This window comes from Oryctolagus cuniculus, chromosome 1 (genome assembly GCF_964237555.1).
Source record: "Oryctolagus cuniculus chromosome 1, mOryCun1.1, whole genome shotgun sequence".
NCBI lineage: Eukaryota > Metazoa > Chordata > Mammalia > Lagomorpha > Leporidae > Oryctolagus > Oryctolagus cuniculus.
The window spans coordinates 55,567,228-55,592,317 of record NC_091432.1 but is presented as its reverse complement, the minus strand read 5'-3'; the positions used below and the strand labels follow the sequence as shown (position 1 = coordinate 55,592,317).

The 25,090-nt window shown below is 46.9% G+C and overlaps 1 protein-coding gene and 1 long non-coding RNA gene across 9 annotated transcripts in view; one reads left to right on the top strand and one right to left on the bottom strand.

The window, feature by feature from the left end:
* The window catches only part of LOC127492323 (uncharacterized), a 65,115-nt gene extending 53,500 nt beyond the window's left edge, over nt 1-11,615 (top strand). Inside the window, exon 2 of the long non-coding RNA XR_011388453.1 lies at nt 10,332-11,615. This is a non-coding gene — a long non-coding RNA (uncharacterized lncRNA). The remainder of the gene's footprint in view (nt 1-10,331) is intronic.
* Nucleotides 1-25,090, bottom strand: part of IRAG1 (inositol 1,4,5-triphosphate receptor associated 1) — a 128,414-nt gene that overhangs the window by 8,907 nt on the left and 94,417 nt on the right. For all 8 annotated transcript variants that reach the window (XM_051851398.2, XM_017345354.3, XM_070073302.1 and 5 more), the window contains 8 exons: nt 22,242-22,272; nt 19,080-19,220; nt 18,193-18,324; nt 16,410-16,551; nt 10,642-10,691; nt 9,999-10,106; nt 7,644-7,708; nt 741-860 (listed from right to left, as the gene is read on the bottom strand). In XM_051851398.2, coding sequence (XP_051707358.2) covers nt 741-860; nt 7,644-7,708; nt 9,999-10,106; nt 10,642-10,691; nt 16,410-16,551; nt 18,193-18,324; nt 19,080-19,220; nt 22,242-22,272 — 789 coding nt within the window. The remainder of the gene's footprint in view (nt 1-740; nt 861-7,643; nt 7,709-9,998; nt 10,107-10,641; nt 10,692-16,409; nt 16,552-18,192; nt 18,325-19,079; nt 19,221-22,241; nt 22,273-25,090) is intronic.

Sequence of the window (25,090 nt, the reverse complement as noted above, 5' to 3'; positions counted from 1 at the left end):
AGGCACTCTGAGCATAAAGATGTGGGTGAAAAGACTTGTTTTACTTCCCAAGATCAATGTCAGCCAGAACAAATCTGTGTGCCTGTTCTACAGCCGGGGGCTTAAGACCAGCACTTTGGCTGGGGCAAGCCCACCACTGTGTAAGTGACTCCACCCAGAAGCCCGTGAGTTCTATATCAGGGGAAGGTTCATTTCCCTCATGAACCGAGGGGATAGGACAGTTCAACCACAATGCCTGGTTAGAGGTCTTTCTGTACCTGGGAGCCAGGGCTTGGGCCCTACCCAGTGTTCTGCCCCTTCCGTGACTGATGACTGGCCAAAGTGGCACAGTCAGGGAAGGGGACGGTTGGAAGAGGATAAGAGTGTGTATGAGGAAGGAAAGTCTTAGGAAGTACAGTTGCAGCTGCCTGGGTGCTGTTGGCAGCAACATGAGTGCCCTGAGCACGTGTCAGGAAGCCTCGGGAACCACCAAGAGGAATTCACCCTGGGCCCCTGACTGTTCTGGTGGCTTTCTGCCTAAAAAGAAGGCCGTGTCATTACTATCAGACCACACCCTCTGTCCTGCTTCCTTCTGTCCTTCCTGTGGAATGGTCTTGCTCCTTCCTCTGTGTTCCTTCCTGAGGCAAGGAGGTCTGGAGGCCACTGGTTGCTTCCCCAGTGCCACTAAGAAACAGGAAAGGCCATGGGAAGGTGTCTCCCGAGACCAGCCAGGTACCCTTGGTGACTGTGATCTGACTCACCCCTTGTTGTAGGCTTCTTCCTCCACCCTGGCCTTAGTCTCCTGGCTCACTTCCTCCAGGCAGCTCGGGGGCGGCGCGGGCACAGAGGCGTCACAATCAGGGTCCCCGTTTGTCTTTCCACTGATGGGAAGGGGAAAGTACAGGGCATCATTTCAGGGAAAGTTGAATATCTGAAAGTAAAACCCTCTCTCAAGCCTAATTCCCAGTTGGCTGTGCAAAAACTCAGGGTCTTTCAGGAGCCATCAGGTTCTTTTCAAACCTCCTACCTGGAGACAAGATTTTACAAAGGGCCAAACACTGCTCCAGCTCCTGTTTCCCTCGCGCTCCCAAATCCACCTTTGTTTTTACTCCAGCAGGTGCTGTGAGGGGACAGACAGCTCTTAGCAGCTCCACAGCAGTGAGGTGAGGAAGGGGTGGGCAGCCCAGACATTCAGGGTCGCCCCATTCCTGTGGCCCATCTTTTACTTCATGATCCCTGCTCATTCCCCCAAACACACTGGGTCTAACTAAGGTATAGGCATGTTGCAGCATATTGGGGATACAACATGGAGCTTAGCAGAAGAGAAAGAGCCCCAAAAAGGAAAACAAAAATATGTAAGACATTATGAGTGGTAATATTTATGAAAGAAACAAACTGTGCAGTAATGGAAAATAAGAAGAGAATGTTTTAATTTCAAAATTTCTAAAAATTATTTTTAAAAAATTAAGTTTATTTGAAAGGCAGAGAGAGACACTGACTGATCTTCCATCTGCTGGTTCATTCCCCCCAAATGCCTGCAAGTGCCAGGGCTGGGCCAGGCTGAAACCAGGAGACTCATCTGGGTCTCCCTTGTAGGTGGCAGGAGCCCAAGCACTTGAGTCATCATCTGTTGTCTCCCAGGGTGCACATTAGCAGGAAGCTGGAATTGCAAGTAGAGCCAGGACTGGAACCAGGCTCTCTTGATGTGGGATGCAAGTGTCCCAAGTAGCATCTTAACTGCTTCACCAAACACCCACCCTGAGAATGTTTAGAAAAAAAAAAAAATTTTTTTTTTTTTTTAAAAAGGCCTGAGGTGCTGAAATTGAAGCCCAGATCTGAAAGACTAGAAATCAGTCATGGCCACAGCTGAGGAAAGATCACCCTGGGTCAACAGTGCTGGATGTACCAAGACTCAAATACTTAAGGTCCTGGGGTATGTGAAGAACTGCAAAGAGGCAGTATGGTGGAAGTTCATTTTCGGACGGGATAAACTAGCAAGGTCCCTGAGTTTGCCAAGTAGGGGTGTCAGGTAGACAGTGGGAAATACCAGATACCTCCAGAAGAGCTGGGGACAGTCATTTGGTGTCATCAGAACCTGGCTGACACTGAAAGCCAGTGGAGTGGATAAGACTGCCTAAGGAGACTGCGAGGGAAGAGAAGAGGAGGAGCCGAGACCAGCCCATGAGTACCCCCATACCTGGACAGAAAAGAGGGAGCCTACGGAGGAGTCTGAGAAACAGCAGGCAGAGAGGAGTGAGGGAGACCAGCAGAGTATGGAGTCCTGAGAGCCAGGGGAGAGTGCACTGTGCCACCCACTTCTGAGAGCTGAGTCAGGGGCACAGAGCGACTGTTAGTTAGACTCGATCACTCAGAGTCAAGAGGAGCCTTGATTTAATGGTGGGAACCAAGGGCGGGCTGGAAAGAATGGAAGGGGAGATGAGGGAAGATGCAGGCACGGTGAGCTGACTTGAAGGGCTGTGGAGGAGCTTGTTAGTGGAGCGAGAAGCTGCCAGAGTGGGCTGAGGAATGAAAGCACCTTTGAATGTAGCAGACGTGAGCAGCAGAGGGGAGGAGGGAAAGCAGATGACCAAAGGGGGCTGTCTTTGGAAAGGGAAGTAGGGACCTGCCATAGAAAGGTGTGGAAACCTCTCCTCGGTTAGAACGAGGGAAGAAGGTGAAGACTCCAGCTGGGGATCTGGCGGGGGAAGATGAGGAGCTCCTCTCGGACTGAGAGCTTAAACTTTGTATACGGAGGGGAAGGCGAGGCCGTCCCCTGATAGCAAGCGGTAGAGCCCAGCAAAGGTTTAGGAGAAAGCCACAGGGGCAAGAGTCATGTGGGCAAGTAGGAAAACAAACATGAGAAAACTGCAGTGAGTTGGCTGGCCAGTGCTGGGAGCCCAATCGAGGTCTGGATCACACATTGAGAGGAAGGATCCTCATAGCCATGTCTTTTCTCCAAATCCTGCAGCTCACCTAGGCGCCCCGAATCCTGGTGGGAGTGAGGTTGTCATGGAGGAGCCCTCAAACACGGCAAAACTAGGAAGAGAGCTTCCCAGGCAGGACTGTGAGGGCTCCCAGCTGCTGCCCCTCCCTGACCTCACCGGCAGGGTTTATGAGTGAGCCTTATGTCTTCTCATTCTTGGCTTCAGTCTCCCTTCTCTCGACTTTCCTCAGACCTTGTAAAATTTATATTTCATTAGGCTGGAAACCAAAACCCATTGTGAACAAGAAAGATAACACTCTAAAAATACCAGCTATTCATAACAGTTCTCCTTTTGCAAATTACATTATCCACTCCCTTCCATTGACCTTTGCCTAATGTGCAATTTCCTATTTGTCCAAATGATTGGAGCAAGAGAAGAAAAACACAGTGACAGCCAGGGCAGGGAAAGCTGTTCTCTTCTGAAATGCATTCATACTTCAGAAATGGAATACTGGGATCAGTCTTTTCATTTCTTTAGCCTGGGTTGGTCTACCTTAGGGGTTCCTTAATGGTAAACATGTTAGGAGACTAGTGTGGTAAAGAGGAAAAGAACACGCCTGAGGCGAACCTGTGTTCAGATCCCAGCTCCAATACATGCAAATGACTGAATCGGCCTGAAATTCAGATTTCTCAGTTATAAACTGGGGATAATAATGTGTAGCTGAAGGTGGTGGTATAAGAATTAAAGAAGAAATGTAAGCAAACTCTCTGGAACATGGTATTCCAGTGTTACCTATTATTGTGTAGTGGATTGATTGGTAAATTTTGAGAGCAATCTGAGCTTCCTCTAAATGTGAATTGTTAATTTATCACCTTTGGCTTTTTTTTTTAATCTGGCAATTATTTGTATCTTCAAGGGATAACTTGATATATGTTACTCTGACACACCAGACAGAAGAACTCTGAATTAATTTAAAGTATCGTAAAATTCACATTAAACTTAAAGCTGTTTTCTGTAATAAGTTTCTCAGGTGCATGTCTATTGTGTGCCATAACATCTCCATGCACCTTAGTGTTTTGTGCATTAGCAGGGAGCTAGATTGGAAGCTGAGCAGGTGGGATTCAAACGGGCACTCCGATTATGGGATGCCAGCATTACAGGTGTTGGCTTAACCTGCTGCACCACTGTGCTGACCCCTCACCTCAGAGTTTTACTAATCGAGTGTCCATAAACAAAACTTCTGCTGGTAGAGCCAGGAAGCCCATTTCACATGGATCTGCTGCCTATTTCAACTCTCCTGTGGGGCTCTCAAATACTTTCTCTCATTTGATCTCCCCAATGATAAGAAGAGCTAACATTTAATCTCTGCCTGAGGCTCCAGGATCTCACCTGAGCCTCAGGGATGACCCAGTGAGATGTGATTGTTCTCAGTTTCACAGGTGAGGTAACCAAGGCTCAGAGATGTTACGTAACCAACCAGAGATCACACAACCAGTGTGTTGAACAGCATCTTCGACCGTATCCAGTCTGGCACTTGCCCATGTGTTTGCCCACACTGTCTGCCACCCATGCTGGGCATTATCCCAAATGACAGATAAGAAACCCACATTCAGGTTGATTAAGGGACTTTCTTGAGTTCACATTATTGGTGCAGGAGCTAACCTTGTGTCAGGATATGCAACCCAAGTCCCTTTGAGCCTTCCCATCCAAAAGAAGTCTCTTCCTGGAGTTCTAGGTGGTATGAGGGACTTCCAAGGTCCCTACCCAGTGAAGGGTGAACCTGTTTCCACCTGCAGGCTGGACCTTGGCTTAGGATGCTGCCCTTATTTTACAGACTGCTTGTCTAGAGTGGGAGATGACTGGGAGGGCCTTTGAGAGCCAGGGAGAAAACACAGCATGTACAATGTCTGTTGTTGTCTCCTGCCTCTGGCTTGAGCTTAAAGTTCCCTGAATATATCATCCTTTTGGGAGTTTCTCCTTATGCATCTCTAAGATTCAGCTTGAATGCCTTCTCCCTGAGAAAGCTCTGCTCCTCTCCCCCACACCCTTGGGTTAAAGTTACTTTGTCCCTCTCTCTGGGCCCCCACTATCTGTTACAGCATGACTCAGAGGACATTGTTATGTTTTATATACCCGCCTTACCCTCCATATGACTGTGATCACAGGAGCAAAGATTGCATTTGAATTGGAATGATGCTTGGTGCCTTTAAGTGTCCACTAAGTTGTACTGACTTCATTATGACATACCCAGTCCCTGCCTGCGAGTTTTGTAAAATAGGAAAGTCTTCTTTGTAAATGGCTATTTGCTGAGAATTCTGTTGGACTGGGCTAAAGGAATCTCTGCTCATGGCTGTGAACTAAGGCTGGCTTTAAATATGACCCCTGTACCGACACGTTTCTTTGGTTCTACAGGTTGCTAGATGCTTGTGGAATAAAGAGCGTGTTATTGTGAAAGGACCTACAAGAGTAAGTCTCAGAATTCTCTGATTGCATTGGGTAGCGCCATCATCTCACCAGTATTTGGTTGTGAATGAGCCATAGACTATTTGATCTTCTTTTCATGTGCTTAGCCAATTCCCTTCTTGCTTGGAAAATATGAAATCATTTTAGCATGAAGCTAAATAAACAAGCTGGAAAGCAATTTAAATCACAACATTATTTGTCTCTAACAATTTGGGTAGGGTGGCTAGAATTGATTGTATTTTTATATCAGAAGATAGGCATCCATTTTCATTCACAAGTGAGCTCACTGTTAGCCTCTTGGGACGCTCTTACATATTTCCAGTTTCATGAGTTCAGGTGGAGATCCCTTAGCAGCTTTTAGATAACCCGGGGGAAGCTGGTTAGTCATAATATCTCCTCCTTTGAATATTCCCTCTCCCCTCTGCAACAATCCTTGTACGAGTACATTCTCAGCAGGCAAACCAGCCCACAGCATGGCTCCTGCTACTTTTCTCTAGTTATTCCCAAGAGTGACCTGTTGACACCTTCCTGGGAGTCTCTTGCTTGACTTGCCTTCATCCTCACCTTATCCTTCTCTCTCCTGGCTCTAAACCCTTGGGAAGGTGGCACCACCATTGACCCTCACTAGTTCACATTCCTTTTGAGTCTGATTCTCTACCAAAGATAGCTCATGTTCTCAATCATCCCCACTGCTTTGGACTGAAGCTGGCTTGAGCATCAGTTCTACCAAGTCCTGGACCTGCTCTACCATGATTAGAGTCTGTTGGGAGACTGGAGATCTAAATTTGCCATGACTGGATCTCCAGGACCAGAGTCAAGACTGAGGACTTGATGGGAGTCCTCTGGAGTAGGGATTGGTGTGTGCAAAGGGAGGGTTGGCAGGGGGATGTTCTGAGCATCCCAGAGCAACAGGTGACCCTTTCTGTAGGGATCCAGAGACTGTGGACTAGGCACTATGCCTCTGGGGCTTGCTGAGATTCTCACTCAGTGACTTCCACATGGCTGTCAATCTGTCATCCCTTTACAATTTCTCAGGATGTAGGGGAGGAAGGGGGAGGCAAGCTAGAGAGAGTTCCATAACATGAAGGACCTGTAAACTCATGGAAGAAAATACAGAGCAAATCTGTAGAGCAACCTGGGAGTAGTCACCGAGCAATAAGCTGGCAGTTGGACAGACATATTGAGAGGTGAGGAAAACGGGTTGAGTCTGGGGGTGGGGAGCTGGGGAGCTTCTCTACACCAAAAGGGGCCCAACATACACATTCCCTGCTGGGTCAAGCAAAACCTTCCCAACAACAAGTAGAAATGGGGACTAAAGGTGTCTCAGGGCTGGGAAGAAGGACAAGTCAGGTTTGTGTTCTACCAAGTGAGCAAAGACACCAGGGAAAGGTTCTGAGAGGTAGCAGCTGTGATCCAGATGTTTTCCAGCAAGCAGATGGAAGAATTTGGAAAGTTAGGAACGCCTGTGAGTACACAGAAACAGCCTGCCTTGCTTTGGCTGAGGATAAAAAGACCTGCAAATTGCATGGATACCCAGGAAAGTTAGGCGTCGCAGACACTGTTGGTTGCCATCCAGCACTCGTCCTCTTTCCTGCTTCCTAGCAGTAACGTGATTTTGTTCAGGAATTTACTATTTTTCAAAGGCATTATTTTGCTTCATAAGAAGCTCATTTTCTTAACTCCAGGGGATAGTTTATGTCTTTAACACCAATCCCATTCCAAAACTTTATTCCCAACATTTGTCCCAAAATTTCCAATGAGACAAGAGGGAAGATGGTGAGAGGCTTCTGAGTTCATTCCGAAGAAAGAGAGGTGGGGATTCTTTCTGTCAATACTGTCCTGGTTGGAATACCTGGAACAAGCAGCCATTTGCCATGAGCACAAAGTCAACGTACGAAGTAGACCAAGGTGAGGAAGTGGTTGAGCGCAGAGCTGGAGTCCTGCTCTGCCACACTGGGAGCTGCCCTACCTGTGGCCTTCATATTTATACCCCAGTGAGTTGGGGGCTCTGTTGTATTTCAGCCCAGAGAATCCCAATCTCCAGAGGAAGCTTCCGTCTCCTCCAGGCTCTGCTTACCCTCACCTGTGGCATCCTCCTAGTCCAAGAACTTTGCCAACTGAGTCTGAAATAGTTGTGGGTCTCAGAGTTCCATTCATTACTCTATTACTTAATTTTCTTTGCATCCCATTTTGGGGATGATGGTGTGAGGAAAAAAAATGAGTTGAGGATATTTTCTGCTGGGATCCCAAAGATTAGAGTACAATCAACAAACTTACTTTTCCAAAAGTGCAGGCAGTAAGGAGGTGGCAGGCAGGTTGCTTTTCCCATTGGGTGATTCCGACTGGATGGAAACAGGAGACAGAAGTGAGGATGAGAAGTGGAATGAAGAAACCAGAACTTCTAGTCCTGTGATGATGCTGGGCAAGGGTAGCTGCAGCCCCTTCTCTTTCCCTCCCTCCGCTCCCCCCACTTCCCAATATGCACCAGAGCCCAGCCTTAGATAGCCTTGTCCCTGGGACTTCCCTGGGCTCCTTTCCTCGGTACCCTTCTCTCTGCCACACCTGCAACTTGTTCCTTTCCTTTGGAAAAAATTATTTGAAAGTCAGAGAAAAGAGAGAGAGAGAAAGAGAGAGAGAGACAGTCTTCCATCTACTGGTTTATTCCCCAAGTGCTGTAGCGGCCAGGGTTGAGCCAGGCCAAAGCCAGGAACCAGGAGCTTCATCCAGCTCTTCCACATGGGTGTGCAGGGACCCAAGCACTTGGGCCATTGTCCGCTGTTTTTCCCAGGCCATTAGCAGGAAGCTTGATCGGAAGTGGAGCAAAGACACAAACCGGCGCCCATATGTGACCCGGTGTTGCAGGCAGCAGCTTTACCTGCTGCATCACCCACCCCCCCTTCTCTTCAAGTCTTCTTGAGCCAAGAGAAGAGTTCACCTATTGAGACTCCATTCCAGTGGGAACCCATCATTTTTTTGTCTATCCCCTGTTTACTGACTGTGAGAGAACACCAGAGACCTCCTACCAAATGTATTCCTGAGTTTCCTGGGAGATATCCACAAAAGTCCATCAGTGCTCCTACAGGCAAAGCCCCAGGCTGAAGTCTCAGGAGATGTCTGTTCATTATTAGATGCTCAAGCCATGGGAAACCTCTGTATAGTAAATTCCCCAGGATTTCCATGTCATGTTGATGAGATGGACCTAGTGTAAGCAGTGGTTCTCAACTCAGGCTACACATTAGAATCATTTAGGAGAGATTTTTAAAAAACTTTGATCCACTTGAAATCTTGAGGTAAGACCTGGGGATAGTATGTTTTCAGAAATGTCCTGCATAAATTTAGTGTTTAGTTTTGGTTGTCAACCACCCGTCTAAAGCACCATATGAGGGTACTTCAAAAAGTTTATGGAAAATGGAATTAAAAAATGTTTAGTGCAGAGAAATTGAAATCTATGCATTTTTCATAACTTACATTTTTGAGGTTTTTCAAGTGCTCTAGTGTATTTGGAAGCCACATTTATACATTTTAGCAAAATATGGGAAACAGGTCTGCTAACACACACCACATAGCCCTCCTCATGAATATTAACATTTTTTTTCAGGTTGCTTTGTGTTAGTGGTTTGGGAGTTCAAGGTGATCATAGATGACTGGAATGCCTGAAGTAGGAAAAGCTGGAAAAAAAAACTGGAGATACAACAACAGAGCTTGAATCTGTGTTATTAATTGCTTACACCATCAGATTATTTCTTTACTGATTAGTGCTAATCAGACAGAGATTAGAGAAGCCACTGGAGAAAGAATTAGAAAAGTTTTAGGTAGAAGTAATCAGATAGACAAAGACCTGGGATGTCAAAATATTTTTGTTGTATTATAGGAACTGTCTTTATTTAAAAATATGAAATAGGTAATTTTTTTCTATTAATATATTCTTATTGTAGAAATATAAGGCATCAAGAAAATAAAAATTACCTGTTTCACCATTGCCCAGAGGTAATAATAGTTTTACATATTTTTTCCAGAATTTTGTCTACTCATAAAAACATACTTTTAAAAGTACAAAACAGAATTAAATTATGCTAATTTTATATGTATCTTATTTTGTATTCATACAAAATCATGGGCAATAATTATGTTCTTATAAATACTTATAGTGATATCATAATCTTTGATTGATCTCTTATTATTGGAATACTGTTTTTTTTTTTCCCCAGTGTTCATTGTTGTAAATAATCCTGCAGTGAATTGAGGCAGAACAACATGGGCTCTGAGTTCAGAAAGTCTAGTGTTTAAAACTTAGCTACTACACATTCCAACCTGCAGCTACTTAGACCTACTGCAGAGAGGAAAGAAAGTACCCCCACCTTGGAGAACTGTGGCTGAAGCATGAAAAGGACTATTATTGTGAGGAACACTCCCTGAGCTGCCAACACCTTGCCCAAGGACACCAAGGCCTCTTCTCAGAGCAGTAGAACACACGTGGCCCAGTCCACATCGAGCTTTGTTAACCCATTGCTCAGATGATGTGCTGGAAATTTCCTGTCCTTGATGATCCTGTCATGATCTGGGTAACCTCCACAGTGGTAAGCACGAGTGAAAGAAAGAATAGGGCTGGAAGGCGGGCATCACCATACTTACCAAAACGGGTAAGGAGGGGATGGGCGATGAGCTTGGAGACTGGCCAGGAAGGTTCAGGGCATTGAACTTGGGAACCACAGCAACGCTGACCCTCCGCCGGGGCATATTCTGTGGGCAGAGAAGTGAATGGGTTCAATGTCTGGGAGGCGTCAATAGCCCTGGTTGAGAAGGGCCTGGAAAAAGCCTACTAGTACCTAATTCTGTAATGACACTCCCTGGATATTTTGGTTTTGAGGTAGCAATGATGCTAGGAATTGGTGTGGAGAGAGGGGTCAAAGTGAACTCAGATTTTCTATTGATGATGAGTGATCTCTCAATATGTTCTTACTTTAGCTCATAGGACCCTGGAGATACAGAATGGAATGGCTTCCAGCCTCTGAATGACACCTGGATCTGTATAAAAACCACCTGCAGCAACACCAAGGCTTATGCATCACTTCATGTTCAGTTAAGGGACTTAAAACCAGGCAGACTACATACAAGGAAGAAAGATGAGGTTTTATAGGCTAAGTTGGCAGGTGTGGGAGCTCATTGGAGACTGTTCAGAGGTGCTCTGACTCCATGGATCTGAGGAAGACTGCTTGGGTGACCATGGAATCTTTGTGCTTGTCCTTGGACCTTGGTATTCCTTGAACATGCATACCTTTCCCATCGTGAGGGACATGGATCGTGCAGTGCGAGGGACCCCGTCTTCTGCAGCAGGAGGGAACAAAGAAGAGAATTCAGGTAAGTTTCCGACTAGGCTACAAACAAGAAACCAGCAGACAGAAACAGTATTGGTACCCATGGGCCAGAAGTGGCTCTCAGCAGGTGGTCCAAGGGTCTGGGCATTGAGGATGCTAAATTTCACCCTCTGAAATGATCACCTGCAGAGTGCAAGATTTTTTGGACAAAACCGTTGTCCTAACTCTACTGGACACTATGCTAAGCCCGAGTCTTTCACCTCTCATCTTCGTCTGACTCCACTACTTGCTATCTGGAGAGTGCCCTGGACAGCGTGCAAAAACTACACATAGCAACACTGAGGCTTTTTGGGTCACTGCTCATTCCATGGGAGTACAACTAGGGAAACTATGAGCAAGGAAGGGGCAGTGTTGATAAAGAATGAACACTTGCTGACTGAGGAGTTTCAGTAACCACCTACACAGTGATTCAGAACAAAGCAAGTCACCCTCCCAGGATTTTCTTCTTTTGTCATACATTAAGTGATATGGTTAATATAAACCTTTTAGCACCACACCTGGGCAATACTGATACCCGGAAGCATCTGAATTTGTGCAGAGAACATTTGCAAGCACAATTCAGTGTGACTCAGCTGGACTGTTGCCATCCAGCCCGTACCCACCCCCCCACCACGAATATGTCATGTCCATGTATCTTAGGGGAGTCTCTTGAAAAGCACATAATTATTTTTCCTAACCTAATCTGAGGTCTTGTGATTATTGATGTATTATTTCTAACATCTTATTTTTTATACTTTCTACTTACCGTGATTTATTCATTGATCTTTTCCCCACTAATCCCTCCTCCACTCCTCATACCAGTCTAGAAATTATAACTTCTAGTTATACTCTTTGGTGTGTCCCCTTAACTAATAATAACCCCCTTCAACCTTAATTATACTGTTTTTCATCATTTGTATTTTACCTTGTTTTTATACTCCCTACTTATTCATGATTGTTTTCTACAAAGAATGCCTATTTACTGAGACATTTACAAATGTTTTTGCTCACCATTCCTCCTTGTATCCTAGTCCTCTCTTTTGAACTCAATTTCATTTTTCCCTAAATACATTCTTCAGTTGTTCTTTCTGTAAGGTATCTGAGAAGCGCATTCTCCTAGTTGCTGTCTCAAAATGTCTTCACCTCGCCTCCAGTTGTGTATGTGAGTTTAAATGGGTGTATTATCCATAGGTTGACAGTTACTTTCTCTCAGTTCTTTGAAGAGCTCACCCCGTTGTCTTCTGGTACTGTAAGTGCTTTGTGAATAATCTTATCCTTGGTTACTTTTAAGATCTGGACTTTGTTATTCCACGTTTTCTTTTTTGATATATCTTTCTCCTACATGAGATCTGTTAGGCTTTCCAAATCCAAAAATGCAGATCTCTCTTCTGGGAAGTTCTCAGCACTGAGTATCTTCTCTATCTAGTTCTCCCCTGTGAACACCTAATAAATATATTTAGCACTCCCACATCTGTACTCTATCCCATATCTCATAATGTATTTTTCATATTTTTAATCAATTTACACTGTGAAATGCATTTTGGGTAAATTTATCTTCCTGATTATTTTTTTCTTCAACTCTGCACAATCTGTTTTATCAACCAGGATAAACTAGGTTATACTACAATGGTAAATAATCCTATAGTGGTTTACAACTGCAAAGTTTGGTTTTTCACCTATGCTGCATGTCCATTTACTTATTTTTATCTGTTTATTTAAGAGACACAGTTTTTGGGGGGAGGGGAGTGGAGGGAGCATTCTTCTATTGGTTCACTCCTCAAACAGCCACTATAGCTGGAGCTAATCTAGGCCCAAGCCAGGAGCCCAGAACTCCATCCCAATCACCTATTTAGGTGACAAGGGCCCAGGTACTTGTGCCGTTTTCCACTGCTTTCCCAGGTGCACTAACAGGGAGGTGGATTGGAAGTGGAGCTGTCAGAACTCAAACCTGCACTCTGATATAGGATGCAGGTGTTGTGTCAGGTTAACCCGCTCAGCCACGACACCGGGCCTCAGCATTCATTTCTGAGTTGGCCACAGGCTCTGCTGTTGGCTTCCTTACCCAGGAGTCAGGCCATTATGTAAGGAGAGAGAAACCCAGGGTCAGTCGCTAGCATGTCCTACGGCCCTCAGCTCCCTAACACATGGCTTCCTGCCCATGTTTCATTCACCAAAGCTAGTCTCATGGCCTTGCCTAACTTGAAGGGGATGGGGAAGTGTGCCCAACAGGAAGAGATCTGCAAAATTGAGGACTGGCTCAACTTTAGCAACCACCACACCCAAACTGAGTGTCTGTTTTTAAATTTTACTTTGAAAGAGCTGGGGGCAGGGAGCACAGAGAGAGAAGAGGGAGGGGTGGAAAGAAGGGGAGAGGAAGGAGGAGAAACTTCCATCTACTGGTTCATTCCTCAGATGGCTGCAATGGCCAGAATTGAGCCAAGCCATCATCTGAGTCTCTCACGTGGGTGGCAGGGGCCCAAACACTCAGGCTATCTGCCTCTGCTTTCCCAAGCCATCAGCAGGGAGCTGGATTGGAAGTGGAGCAGCTGGGACTTGAAGCAGTGCCCATATGGGATGCCAGTGGCTTTACCTGCTATGCCCCAATGCTGGCCCCAAATTTCTAATTTCTATGACTTTATTCCTAATTTTGAGAAGTTCTATTTTATTCTTTATTGACAATTCTTTTCCCTCATGTTTTTGGCCCATTCTTTAGTCCTCTAATAATTTTAAACATCTTTTTAAAAAAAATCAGAGTATCTTTATTATATGAGGTTCTTAGGATATTCTCCTGTTGTTCTTGGTGGATGTTTTCATGTGAACTCCTCTCCATTGAGGCTTTATGTAGTGGAATCCTGTGTGTTCTGGTGCAGAGTAGATCCTTGTACAGTGGCTGACAGTGTTCTTGGGGGTACCGTCTTGCTGCTCTTTACACCCCCCCCCAAAAAAAAACTACATCATCATGGCTGTTACTCTGGGCATGCACTTTTCCTTGGAGGAAGGAGAAAGTGTCTTCCTGCTGGAGCACAGGGTCAAACAGAAAAACTTTGCTGGTTTTCTGCTGGTTGATGATTGTTTTTTCCCTAATCTAAATTCTATATAAACAGACAGTGCTTGGAAGATCCGACCTCTCTATGGGAAGCTCAGTGTCCGTTCACTGTGGATGTCCAAGCCTCATCTCAGATCACGTGTGAGTGCAGCACTCAGCCCCACGCCCCGGAGGCTAACACAGTCCCCAAGGAAGCCGCAGGGCAAGCGTGGTTCCATTGTTCCTTTTCTTGTGGATTCAGCTGTTCTTTTAAAGTTTGCCTTATTTTGTCCAGCAGAAATTTCTTCGTGTGGTCAATAGATTTTTAAGTTTCCCAGTCAGCCACAATAGCAGAACTAGAAAATGTTCTTTATATGTGAAGAGTTCAAATAAATAATAAAATACCAATCTTACAAATGGGCAAACATCATAGTTAGGGAATTTATAAAAGTAGAAATGCAAATGCTTAGTAAATATTTGGAAAGTCTAACAATTAGTTTTACAAGTCAAAATTTGAAAAATGCACAATTTTGGCTTATCAAAGTCTTAAAAATATTTTTAAAAGAACAAGAATTGTCAATGTCACATGCATTGTAACTTACTAGATGAAACTATCAAAGGGTTACTTGAAAATGTTTCCTTTAAGACTCTCATATTTCTTTCCCTTGAACTAGTATTTACACTTCTGGAATTCTGTAAGGGGTCTCTGTGAGCTCAAAGTTTCACAGAAAATGCTTACATGAAAAAACTATGCATGGATTTCAAGATTTTTTTGCACCAAAATAAACTTATCTTTTAATTCCATTTTCCATGAACTTTTTGAAGTACCCTTGTAGCTTGAGGAAATAATCCAAATTGCAAACAATCAACATGTTGGATATTCAAAGAAAAGTAATTCATGTTATATTTTTAAAACTGTATTAACACTTTTCTAAACAGCTATTTTATTTCCCTGTAGTCTTCAGAGTCCCAGCCACAGAGACTGCCAGAGGCTCTGTGAAGATCGCAATCAGCGGTCTCAGGGACTGGTCACAGCTCAGCTTCCAGACACACCTGCCTGGCTGCCTGCCCTGCCCTACCACATGTTGGGAGCTTCCTTGGGTCTGGGCATGTGTGTCCTTAACTTCCACATTCCAGAAGCATGCGGGATACATTGAAGTTGCTCAATGAGTGTATGTAGCATGAATGAATGAGACTCATGGGTAGCTGTTCAACCCATAAAGCTTGGGTATGGTGGTTTGCAGGAGACCTTGAACCTTGCAAGGCAAGAATTCTAGAACCTGCACTTGGATTTCTTTGGCAGCAAGCAGCTTCCTCAGCTTCCAACGCTAACTGAGCTGTTAGCAGCCCAGAGGCACGTGGGGCAGGAGCTGTGCTGCTGAGATCCAAAGCAGACAGTCTGAAGCCTGTGGACACTGCCTTTGGACTCTGGGCAGCGTCACTGATATTCCCCAGGAAACTTGCTAACCTCCTGTTTATAGAGGCTTCTCCATCTGTTATACTTTCTGCACTTCCCCTCCTCCTGCTCTTGCTAACACGGATGTTTGCATTCCACAGGGATTCCTGTTGCTGAAAGGTCTGTTTGCTCCTGCTTATCCCTCATCAGCTGGAGCCCAAAGCCCTGCAGAGCTCAAGGCACCACCCTCCCCCCAACATGTCTCTCATTACTTTAATGTTCACACGTCAAAACATAAATGCACGGTCCACTGTGAAGTCAGAGTCATCTCCTAATAATAAAATCTGGCCATGCCATGTGGGTTATGCCCACCAGTACACCCCACTGCCTGGAGGACAGAGGCTGACGTGCAGCCCCAGCCTTCACACTCTCACACACACACACTCCACAACTCCATCACACCGTTTCATCTTCTTTCTCCCAGTCCCCACTCTGCCAGTGCTTTTTTTCCACCTGGGCCATATTTCTTCCTCTTGCCTGGAGAACTCCTATTTTTACTTTAAACACTGACCGATGCCATCCTTCTGTGAAGGCTTTCTTGATGCCCTCCAGCAGAATCAAGGCCCATGTTCTGTGCTCCTATAGCAATTTGTATAAAACTTTAAAAAGAGTGGTTCTTTAAATGCACTGCTATTTAGTTCAGTAATGGTGCATTTTAGCCTGGTCCCTGCTCCCTACCCTTCATCTGTCCCCAGGCTATTGCAGTAGCATCTTCATGGGATTCCCTGTCTCTGCTTGTCCCAGTAATGTAATCATCACATCTCAGAGGGAACCTTTTCAGACTACATAAATGATCAGGTCATCTCCCTGATTCGGATCTCTGGTTTCCATAATAAAGCCCAAATTCCTTAGCATGTACTTCCTAAAATGGGGGTCCCAAAACGTAAAGACATAGGGTTTGGGGTCACTCTCACAAAGTGAGAGGAAGCTCTTGGCAGCCGGGGTTTCTGTGTCCATGGTCAGCTGCTACGATCAGCTACACTGAGAGTCAGACAGTCATTTGGGGCCATTTCCATTTCCTTGTCTTGGGCCCCGTGGGGTCGCTGGAGCAGCTGCTGTGAGGCCTCTAGGCATCACTGACCTGGGCCAGAGAGCTTTGCTCAACTGGAAACAGGTTCTAGGGCTGCCCTGATCACTCTGCCTCTGGCTAACAGCCACTGGGGTCCACATTGCAGGCCCAAGATGGAAGCAGGCAGCCGGGTCCTTACCAGAGGGGCCACAGCTGCGGCTTGAATTCTGATTTGCAAGTTTTTTAAACTCCATGAGCTCTGCATGGTCCTTCTCATATGTCCTCTTCAGATTCTCCACATACTGCATCATTACTTCTGTTGCTTTTGACATGCGCTTCTCCTGTAAGAGACGGGAAGGAAAGCGTGAGTCTGGGGGTGAGAGGGGACCCAGGGAGGATGCAGAAATGCAGCTGTGCCCTGGAGGTGGTGAGAGGAGGAAGGGAGCCGCTGCTGCTTGCGCAGAGGGTCAGGGGAGGCTCTGGGACGGAATAAAGTGGACACGGGGTGTAGGCAACATCTGGGCATGTGGACGTCGGCGGGAAGGAGAAAGTCTTCAGGCCAGGGAACTCAGGGGGAGTCCAGAGGGCAGAAAGTCAGAGGGTTTGTATGGAGGTGAGGATTTATCCTCTGGAGACTGAAGGGGTGTTATTACAGACAGCGCAGGGACAAAGGCATAGACCGAGGCTGCAGGCCATTTGACTGGCCTAGGAATCGGCAGGCAGTTGGTTTAGTTGTAGGAAGAAAAGGTGAGTTCGGACTGGTTTGTGAAGGACCTTGGCTGTCAGACAAGAGCATCTACACTTGTTCCGAAGGAAAGGGGAAGTCACTCAATGTCCGAAAGGAAGGGAATGGCTCGGTTAGGACACGAGAGGAGATGGGACTGAGGAAGTGAGACTGGCGGCAATAAGAGCAACAGGGAAGGACCGGAGGCGGCCCGACTGTCCAGGTGGGGCAGAGAGGAAGCAGGGGCTGGGACCCAGCAGCCAGAGCTGGGGAGCTGTGGGGATGACGCGAGGAGCACATCTGGGCGGCTGCACACGCTGAGGGCGATGACGCGCTGCCTGGTCACAGTGGGGACCCGTCCAGGAACTTCCCTTCCCCAGAGTCCTCCCTGGGTGCTGCTCCCAGCTGGTCCACGCTGCTGAGTCAGCTGCCTTTCTCGCAGAGGGACACCAGGGTGGGACAGCCCTGTGGCTTGTCCTCCCAAGTCCAGGACACGGCCCACAGCATAGCATCAGGAACCAGCCAGCGCTTCGCAGGTGTCACAGCAGCCACAGAGCAGACAGCCTTGTCATCCTGTCATCCTCCTCGTAGCACACAAAGCTGAAGTGTGCAGAGCTCAGGACCCAGCCCAAGGTCACGCAGCCCATGTCGGGTGGGCCCGAGTGGAGCTCTGTGTGCTGCAGGATTGGAATCTGGGCGTGACTCACGCTGTTACCTGAGACTCACGCTAGCTTCCTCTGGGGGAAACGGCTGGTTAGAGAGTTGCTGGGAGCATGCAGTGACACAGCAGTTTTCCCTAAAGCATATTTTGCCAAAACTAGCTCCACCTGAGTTGGATAGGTATTCTGTGGAAACAAAGGGGACACTTCTTCAAACACTTGGGAAATAGGGGACTTTAAAAAGTTCATGGAAAATGGAATTAAAAATGAATTTTGATGTAAGACATTTTGAAATCCATGCAGAGTGTTCCCACAGAGTGAACACGCTTTCCATAGACTCTTGGAGCACCGCTCAGATGTGAGTAAAGTTGAAGAGGCGTCTTCACCACAGGACTTCTCCAATCCAGTACAGATTAGAAATCTCCAAGGAAGGAAGCTGTACCCAGTATTTCCCAAACTCCTTTCCTTGGGAAACACCTTGACAGGTCCGTGGTTCACCAAAAGCACTCTGAACACATACCCCAGGCCGGGAGCCTGGCCCAGAGGAAGTCACCACGCTCGCTCCTGGAGGCGGAGTGGGGCCAGTTGGCGAGGCTCACCTGGCGGACGGCCCCCACCGCCTCAGCCCGGCTGGAGAGGCGGGCAGCCAGGCGGTGCAGGACGGCGATGTCTTCCAGCAGCTTCTGGTAGGTCTCCCGGTGCTCGCAGTGGTGCCACAGCGACGCCGAAGACTGAGAGAGGAGAAGCAGTGTCACCTGGGGTCCTCACGTCAGGCTAAGGATTGAGGTATGGGTCCCCGCCCCTGCCCCAGTGCATATGCTGAAATGCTAACTGTGCAATGCGCTGGCCTTGGGAGGTGAGGCCTTTGCCAAGTGAGCAGGTCATGAGGGTGAAGCCCCCTGTGAGCAGGACGGGGACCCCAGAGAGCTCGCTCTCTGCTACATAAGAGTATAAAAAGAAGCTGCCTATTGGAAACCCCAAAGATGGCCTTTATGAGGCCCTGACCATCCTGGCATTCTGATGCTGGACTTCCAGCCTCCAGAACTGAGAGAGAAAAAGGGCTGTTTTTAAAAGCATCCCATCTACAACAGTTTGTCCCCTGAACTAAGACACACGCTGAGCTTGGACTTGGTTCTGGCAAGGCCAGAACTAGGCCTCACATCCTGGCTGAGAGGAGAGCCCTCTGCAGGGCCTGGGCCACAGCCTTGCTGGGGCTTGGAGAAGCCCCCCTGGATGCTGTATACCTGGCTGGCCTGAAGGAGTCACTTCCAGGCTGCCTTGCCCATAGCCTCGGGGTAACCAGGCCTGCAGGATCTCTGCCTTGACCCCCCTGAGCAATCCAAAGAGAACTCTGTCCAGCTCGGGGTCTTGGCCCACTTCCAAATTTTAGGAGACTCTTCGGTGACTGAAAGAAGCATGACACCTGGTACAGCCTTTCTACCAGCCCCTCCTCCAAGGGGTCCTCAAAATCAGGCTCCACACTTACCGTAATGGAAGCTTTGAAGTTTTCCAGTTCCTTCTCAGTGTTCTCCTCTGTCAGGTTGCGTTCCCTTTCAGCCTGGTTAATTCTGGCTTCCAGGGTGTAGCTGTCATTTCTAAAGGCCAAGGACAGTTGTACAAACACGTTCTGTTGGGAACAAGAGTGTGGGAGAGGTGCTAGGAGGAGTTACTGTAGGGCACGAGGCTACAGGTGCATCTCATGTGTGTGCCTTACACAACAGCCCCAGGAACCAGTGGCCAAAGCAGCCAAGTGCAAGTGAGACTTGCACTTGACAGTAAATCACACAAAAATGGTGAAAGAGAACCTAAGGCCTGCCTACGTCCCTCCCAGGACCAGAAGACCAAATACATTCTACCAAAAAACAGCAACTCTGCTTTCTATTGAATTTCAGGAAAACATCCTGTTTTGGGATTTAGGCAAACTTGGGCCAATGCAGCTGATTGTGTAAGCAGTGTGGATTTATGCTGGGGCTTAGTGAATGGGAGATTTGGGGGGATTTTGTGTAAAACAACTATATCTAAAAAAAAAAACCATTTGCAATTTAAGCCTGTGGACTTAAAGCAAACTCCAGCCAGCATCTAGCATGAGTATTTCAAATTCTACATCAATAGCAGTTTTAAGTAGCAGCCAGGGGATAAATCCAGATACGAGTGGTAGGATAGGTTTTGTGGAATAAACAGTCCATGCCCAAAGTACAGGCTGCATGAATGAATTTTTAAAGGTAGTACTGACCAGACCTGGATTTCCTGGAAAAATAGGAAACTAGGGAGGAGAAAGAGCCAGATGGACTCCACACAGGAAGGAAGCTCCGCTCTTGAATTTTACAGCCCTCATCTGCCCCGAGTCAAGTAGTAGCAGATTTAACACCCTGGGCTCACTGACTGAAGCCTGAACTCCTGAAGTTTATGTAACCAGGCCCATGCAGGGCGGACATTTCCAGATAGAACCAAAGCCCTTCAGCTGCCCCAGTAATGACAACAGCAAAATTGAGCACCTGCTGTATGCCGGGACTGTGATGAGTTTCATGAAGTGTGGCTAATTTAGTCCCACAACAATCCTTTGTGATTGGAAGTGTTATGTGTATTGGACAGGCAAAGAGACCAAGACCCAGAGAGTCACTAACTGTTCAAGGTGACACAGGGAGTAGCAGAGTCAGGATTTAACCTTGGACTGTCTGATTCCAAAGCCCATTTTTTGTCTGCTGTGCTGGCTGTGTCAGTATACATGAAAGGATGAGATCTGATGGTCAAACAAGGTTCATCCTCACAAATGTCAGCAGGTAGGCTTTGAGCTCCCAGCCTCATAATGGTGATTCTTTGTCCCACCCAGGCCTTAGTCAAGCCCATGAATATTCAAAATGCGGTTCTCCATACTGGAGCTTCCCCCTTAACAGCAGTGGGACATAGAGTCTTGGATTTAGTTGGAACACTTGGGTCCAAATCTTGTTTTTGCTAAGTACTAGTTCTGAGACATTGGGTATGTTATTTAATCACTCAGTTTTCTCCTTTGTTTGAATTCCTGTCCCACCTGCTTTTCAGAAGCTCAGTGGAAAGGCTGGCTTTATGTGGCCGCCTCCTGCAGTGCCGGCATCCCATATGGGCGCCAGTTCAAGTCCTGGCTGCTTCTCTCCTGATCCAGCTCTCTGCTATGGGCTGGGAAAGCAATAGAGGATGGCCCAAGTCCTTGGGCCCCTGTGCCCACATGGGAGACCCAGAAGTTCCTGGCTTTGGATTGGCACAGCTGTGGCCGTTTTGGCCAACTGGGGAGTGAACCAGTGGATGGAAGACCCCTGTGTGTGTAACTCTTTCAAGTAAATCTTTAAAAAAAAAAAAAAAAAAGCTGGCTCTGAGTGCTCTCTGAACTGCAAATTCAATGTCCTTGTGCAAGGTTACTATTCTGAGGTAGAAATGTCCTGTTGTCTGTCACTCTGCTTATTTAGTTTGCATCCCTGTCTCACCTCTGACACTGTCCCTTTGTCCATCTCTCCCTTTACCAGAATGGGACACAAATGCCTCTCAGCTCACTCACCTCCTGTTCTGGGAAATGGAGGGCCCGTGGGGAGTAATGGGTGAATTGCTGACAGCACAGCCTCCTGCTCAGCTAGTATTTTCTCTCTCTTAAAAGGCAGACAGAGAGAAAGGGAAATCTTCCATCCACTGGTTCACTCCCCGAATGGCCACAACAGCCAGGAGTGGGCCAGGCTGAAGCCAGAAGCTAAGAACTCAATCTTTGTTTCCCACGTGGGTAGTGGGGACTCAACTGCTCGAACCACATCCTGCTGCCTCCCAGGGTGCACATTAGCAGGAAGCTAGAATTGGACATGGAGAAGCCAGGACTTGAACCCAGGAACTACAAAGTAGAATGCAGGTAGTGTCTTAACTGCCCCGCTACACACCTGCTCTGACTACATTTGTTGCAGCTGAAACTCTCAGAAGGCAGCCACCTTTAGACCCACGTCTGAAACTTAGGATCTGCCCATCTTTTAATAATTTTGAAATAAATTTGATATAATTCTGTAGTCTCCCAGCTGACCTTGTGAATCTATGTCATGTATTTAAAGAACAAAATCCTTGAGACAGGTGCTATGGCATAGCAGGTAAAGCCGCCGCCTGCAGTGCAGGCATTCCATATGGGCACAGGTTCAAGTCCCAGCTGCCTCACTTCTGGTCCAGCTCTCCTCTATGGCCTGGGAAAGCAGTGGAAGATGGTCCAATTCCAAGTCCTTGAGCCCTTGCACCCACATAGGAGACCCTGAAGAAGCTCCTGGCTCTTCGGATTGGCACAGCTCTGGCGGTTGCAGCCAGTTGGGGTGTGAACCAGTGGATGGAAGATCTCTCTCTCTCTCTGCCTCTCCTCTGTGTAACTCTTTCAAATAAATCTTTAAAAAAAAAAAACAACGTAATCCTTGAAAGACATAGGATTTCCAATTAGCTTTTTACTTCTGGCCAAATTTGTGAAAATGTTCCATTAACTGGAGTGGGAGTGGGGCTCAGAGCTCAGTGAGGCTAGTCACAAATGTCTGTGTTATCCCACAGCCACCCATTCTCACTTTCTCTGGGGCGGGGAGGGGAATGTCAAGGCCGGAGGGAGGAATGTTTTGAATAAACCCAATCAAGCACAGGCACTGAAGTTCACAAAGTCACTTACCTCAACTTCCTTTTCAGTGAGTGGAGGGGCGCTGTGAAAAAAAGAACATGTGCAAATGAACTTTATCCAACCTGTTATATAAACCACAAGGTGACTGTGACCAGTCAGCAGACCGTATGTTCCCAGGCATGGAGTAGGAGGAGCTGATGACAAGGGAAAGATGCAGAGGAACCTCTGTGTGCTCCACCAACAGCCAGGTGGTGGGTGGAAAACACCCGATTCCGGGTCGGCCCTCCCGCAGTGCCACTGTGATCTCCGGGTCTTTGGACCAGTTATTTAATTTCTCTAGGCCCCAATTTGCTCATCTATAAAGTGGGAATAGTGTCACCCTGCAAAGTGCTGCAAGAAATATATGCATATACATGTGTATACATATATGTGTGTGTGTGTACACAAATAGAGTCAGCACTCTGTATATGCATGTTCTGTATTTGTGCATTTACCCAACCACAGGTCAAAAATATTTAGAAAAAAATTGCATTTGTACTGAATGTGTAAACATTTTTCTTTTCATTGTTCCTTATACAACATGGAAGCACTACTTACATAAAAGTTGTGTCGTATTAGGTGTTACCTAGAGATGACTTAAGGTTTACAGGAAGAAGAGGGTAGCTTCTAAGCAAATACTACACCACTTAGGACAAGGAACCTGAGCACCTACGGATTTGGGTACTGGCGGGGCTGGGGGTGGTGCAGCGATGAGGTCCAGGAGCCGATCCCCCTTGGATACTGAGGGGCTGTTGAATAAAATATGCACATTCAATTGGCTTCCATTTTGACAAACTCACAGGTTTGCTGTGAGGAATTAAGAGGAAAGTGCTTGTGCTGAGTACTTTACAGACTCTGCACGTCTGAGTTGCCATTTAAGATTTGGGGGAGCTACTATGTCTGCAAGGCCAGACACCCCTCCTGTCCCTAGTGGCTGTGGCAGGTGCTGGTGGGCCAGAGAAGAGAAGGTGCGACGGCGTGGCCAGAGGCCTTCTCCACGGCGGGACCGTCTGACCACAGAGAGTCGTGTTTGAGAGGTTCCTCGTCATGTGCCATTCCCACAGCCGCAACCTTCCTAGAGCGTGCACACCCAATCTGTGCACGGCTGCGCCTCTGCCTTTGCAGTCATGAAAGCTGGCCCGTCTGAAGCCTAGACAATGTAAATAATGTAGGGGCCCTTTTCTGTGCTGGGGAGGGAGGAGGCCTGGGGAGAGGGGGCCCCCCCCAAGCAGCATCACAGGACTTGGCAACAGCGCTTGCTGGCAATGAGCACCTCAGGAAACACGGCTTCCTCCCTTGGACGGGTGCGGAGGGACCCTGAGAGCAGAGGCAGGGTCAGCCCCCCTGCAAGGGTGGGTCCTCACCCCTGCCGAGGGACTGTGAGAGCTTCCTGTCGGATTGAGGCAGTAAGACCCAGTGACCCTCCAGAGCACAGCTCACGGGATAAACAGCCGCAAAGATGTCCATGCTTACAGTTCTTGTCCCGGCCCCGCCCCACCTCTCCTGAGGGCCTCCGTGGAAGCTGTCACACAGAGCGCACACAGCTGTTCCAGTGCTTTCTCACCACCCGCTGAGCCCCCCCACCCCCGCCCCGACCCCTGGGTTTGTTTGGACAGCGTGTGACATCTCCATTTCTCCATCGGTTATTCACCAAACTTGTTTTTCTGTTCTTCTGCTATACAGCACACCCACCCTTTTTTTCAAATGTAGAAACCTGTGAAGACTCAGGGTGGTGACGCAGGCTAAGAAGCCACACGACGTGCCAGCCGGCTGCTGTGCCTTGCACACTGAACTAAGCTGCACAGCCCTGGCCTCCAGGAGGAAAGGGCATCTTCTGAGGGCCCCCTGCATATTTTCTTGGAATACCTAAAAAATCCTTTTCCCATTTTGGAAAACTTTTTATTCATGTTTTTATTATTGAGTTAGCAGTTTTTAGATAGTCTACAAATAATTTTCACCCCAGATAAGTGATTCGCAAAGATTTCATCCCATTTTATGGGTTGCCTTTTACTTTCTTGATGCCATTATTTACAGTACAAACGTTTTCTTTTAATTTTGATGAAGTACTATTCATCTGGGGGTTTTTTTTTTAAATCTTTGTTGCTTTTGTCATTGGTGTCAGATCCAAAAATCCATGTACTAACCCAAGGTCAGAAAGATTTACTTCTGTGTAGGAAGCTCTATGAGTTTTATAGTGTTATCTCTTATATTTAGGTTTATGATTGATTTTGAGTTCATTTTTATGTGTAATGGGGGGGTCCAGCTTCACTTTTTACATATGGCTATCCAGTTTTCCCAGCACCATTTCTTGAAATTGCTATTTTTGTCTAGATAAAATCTGCAAAATCAGGGGCTGGCGCTGTGGCACTGAAGGTTAAGCCTCTGCCTGCAGCACCAGCATCCCATATGGGCAATGGTTTGAGTCCTGGCTGCTCCACTTCTGATCTGGCTCCCTGCTAATGTAAGTCTTTCAAAAAAGAAATCTTAGCAGAATCTTTGCATGGATGGCTTCTTCTTGACATTGGTTATTTGCATAGCTTAATTACTGCCCCAGCCTTCCACTTTCGAGTTGTTCTCTATACGTGCTCTAGTTCATGGTCCCCCAGCACTATCTCAAATCATTCTTCTGGCCACTTAAGTATTATTATCTCCCCACCAGAATGTAACTGCATGAGAAAACGGACAGTGTGTGTTCTCCACTCCAATTGTTCCTGTTGGTGTTTGACCCTGGGATGCCTCATCCTGTCATATGTTCTCTTTGTTCTCTGATTAACTAATTACTAGGCAAGTCCCTGATTTGAGTTCTGGATTTCTTTGTCTCCTGAACCTGTTGAGCTTGCTGACCTCATAATCATCTGCTT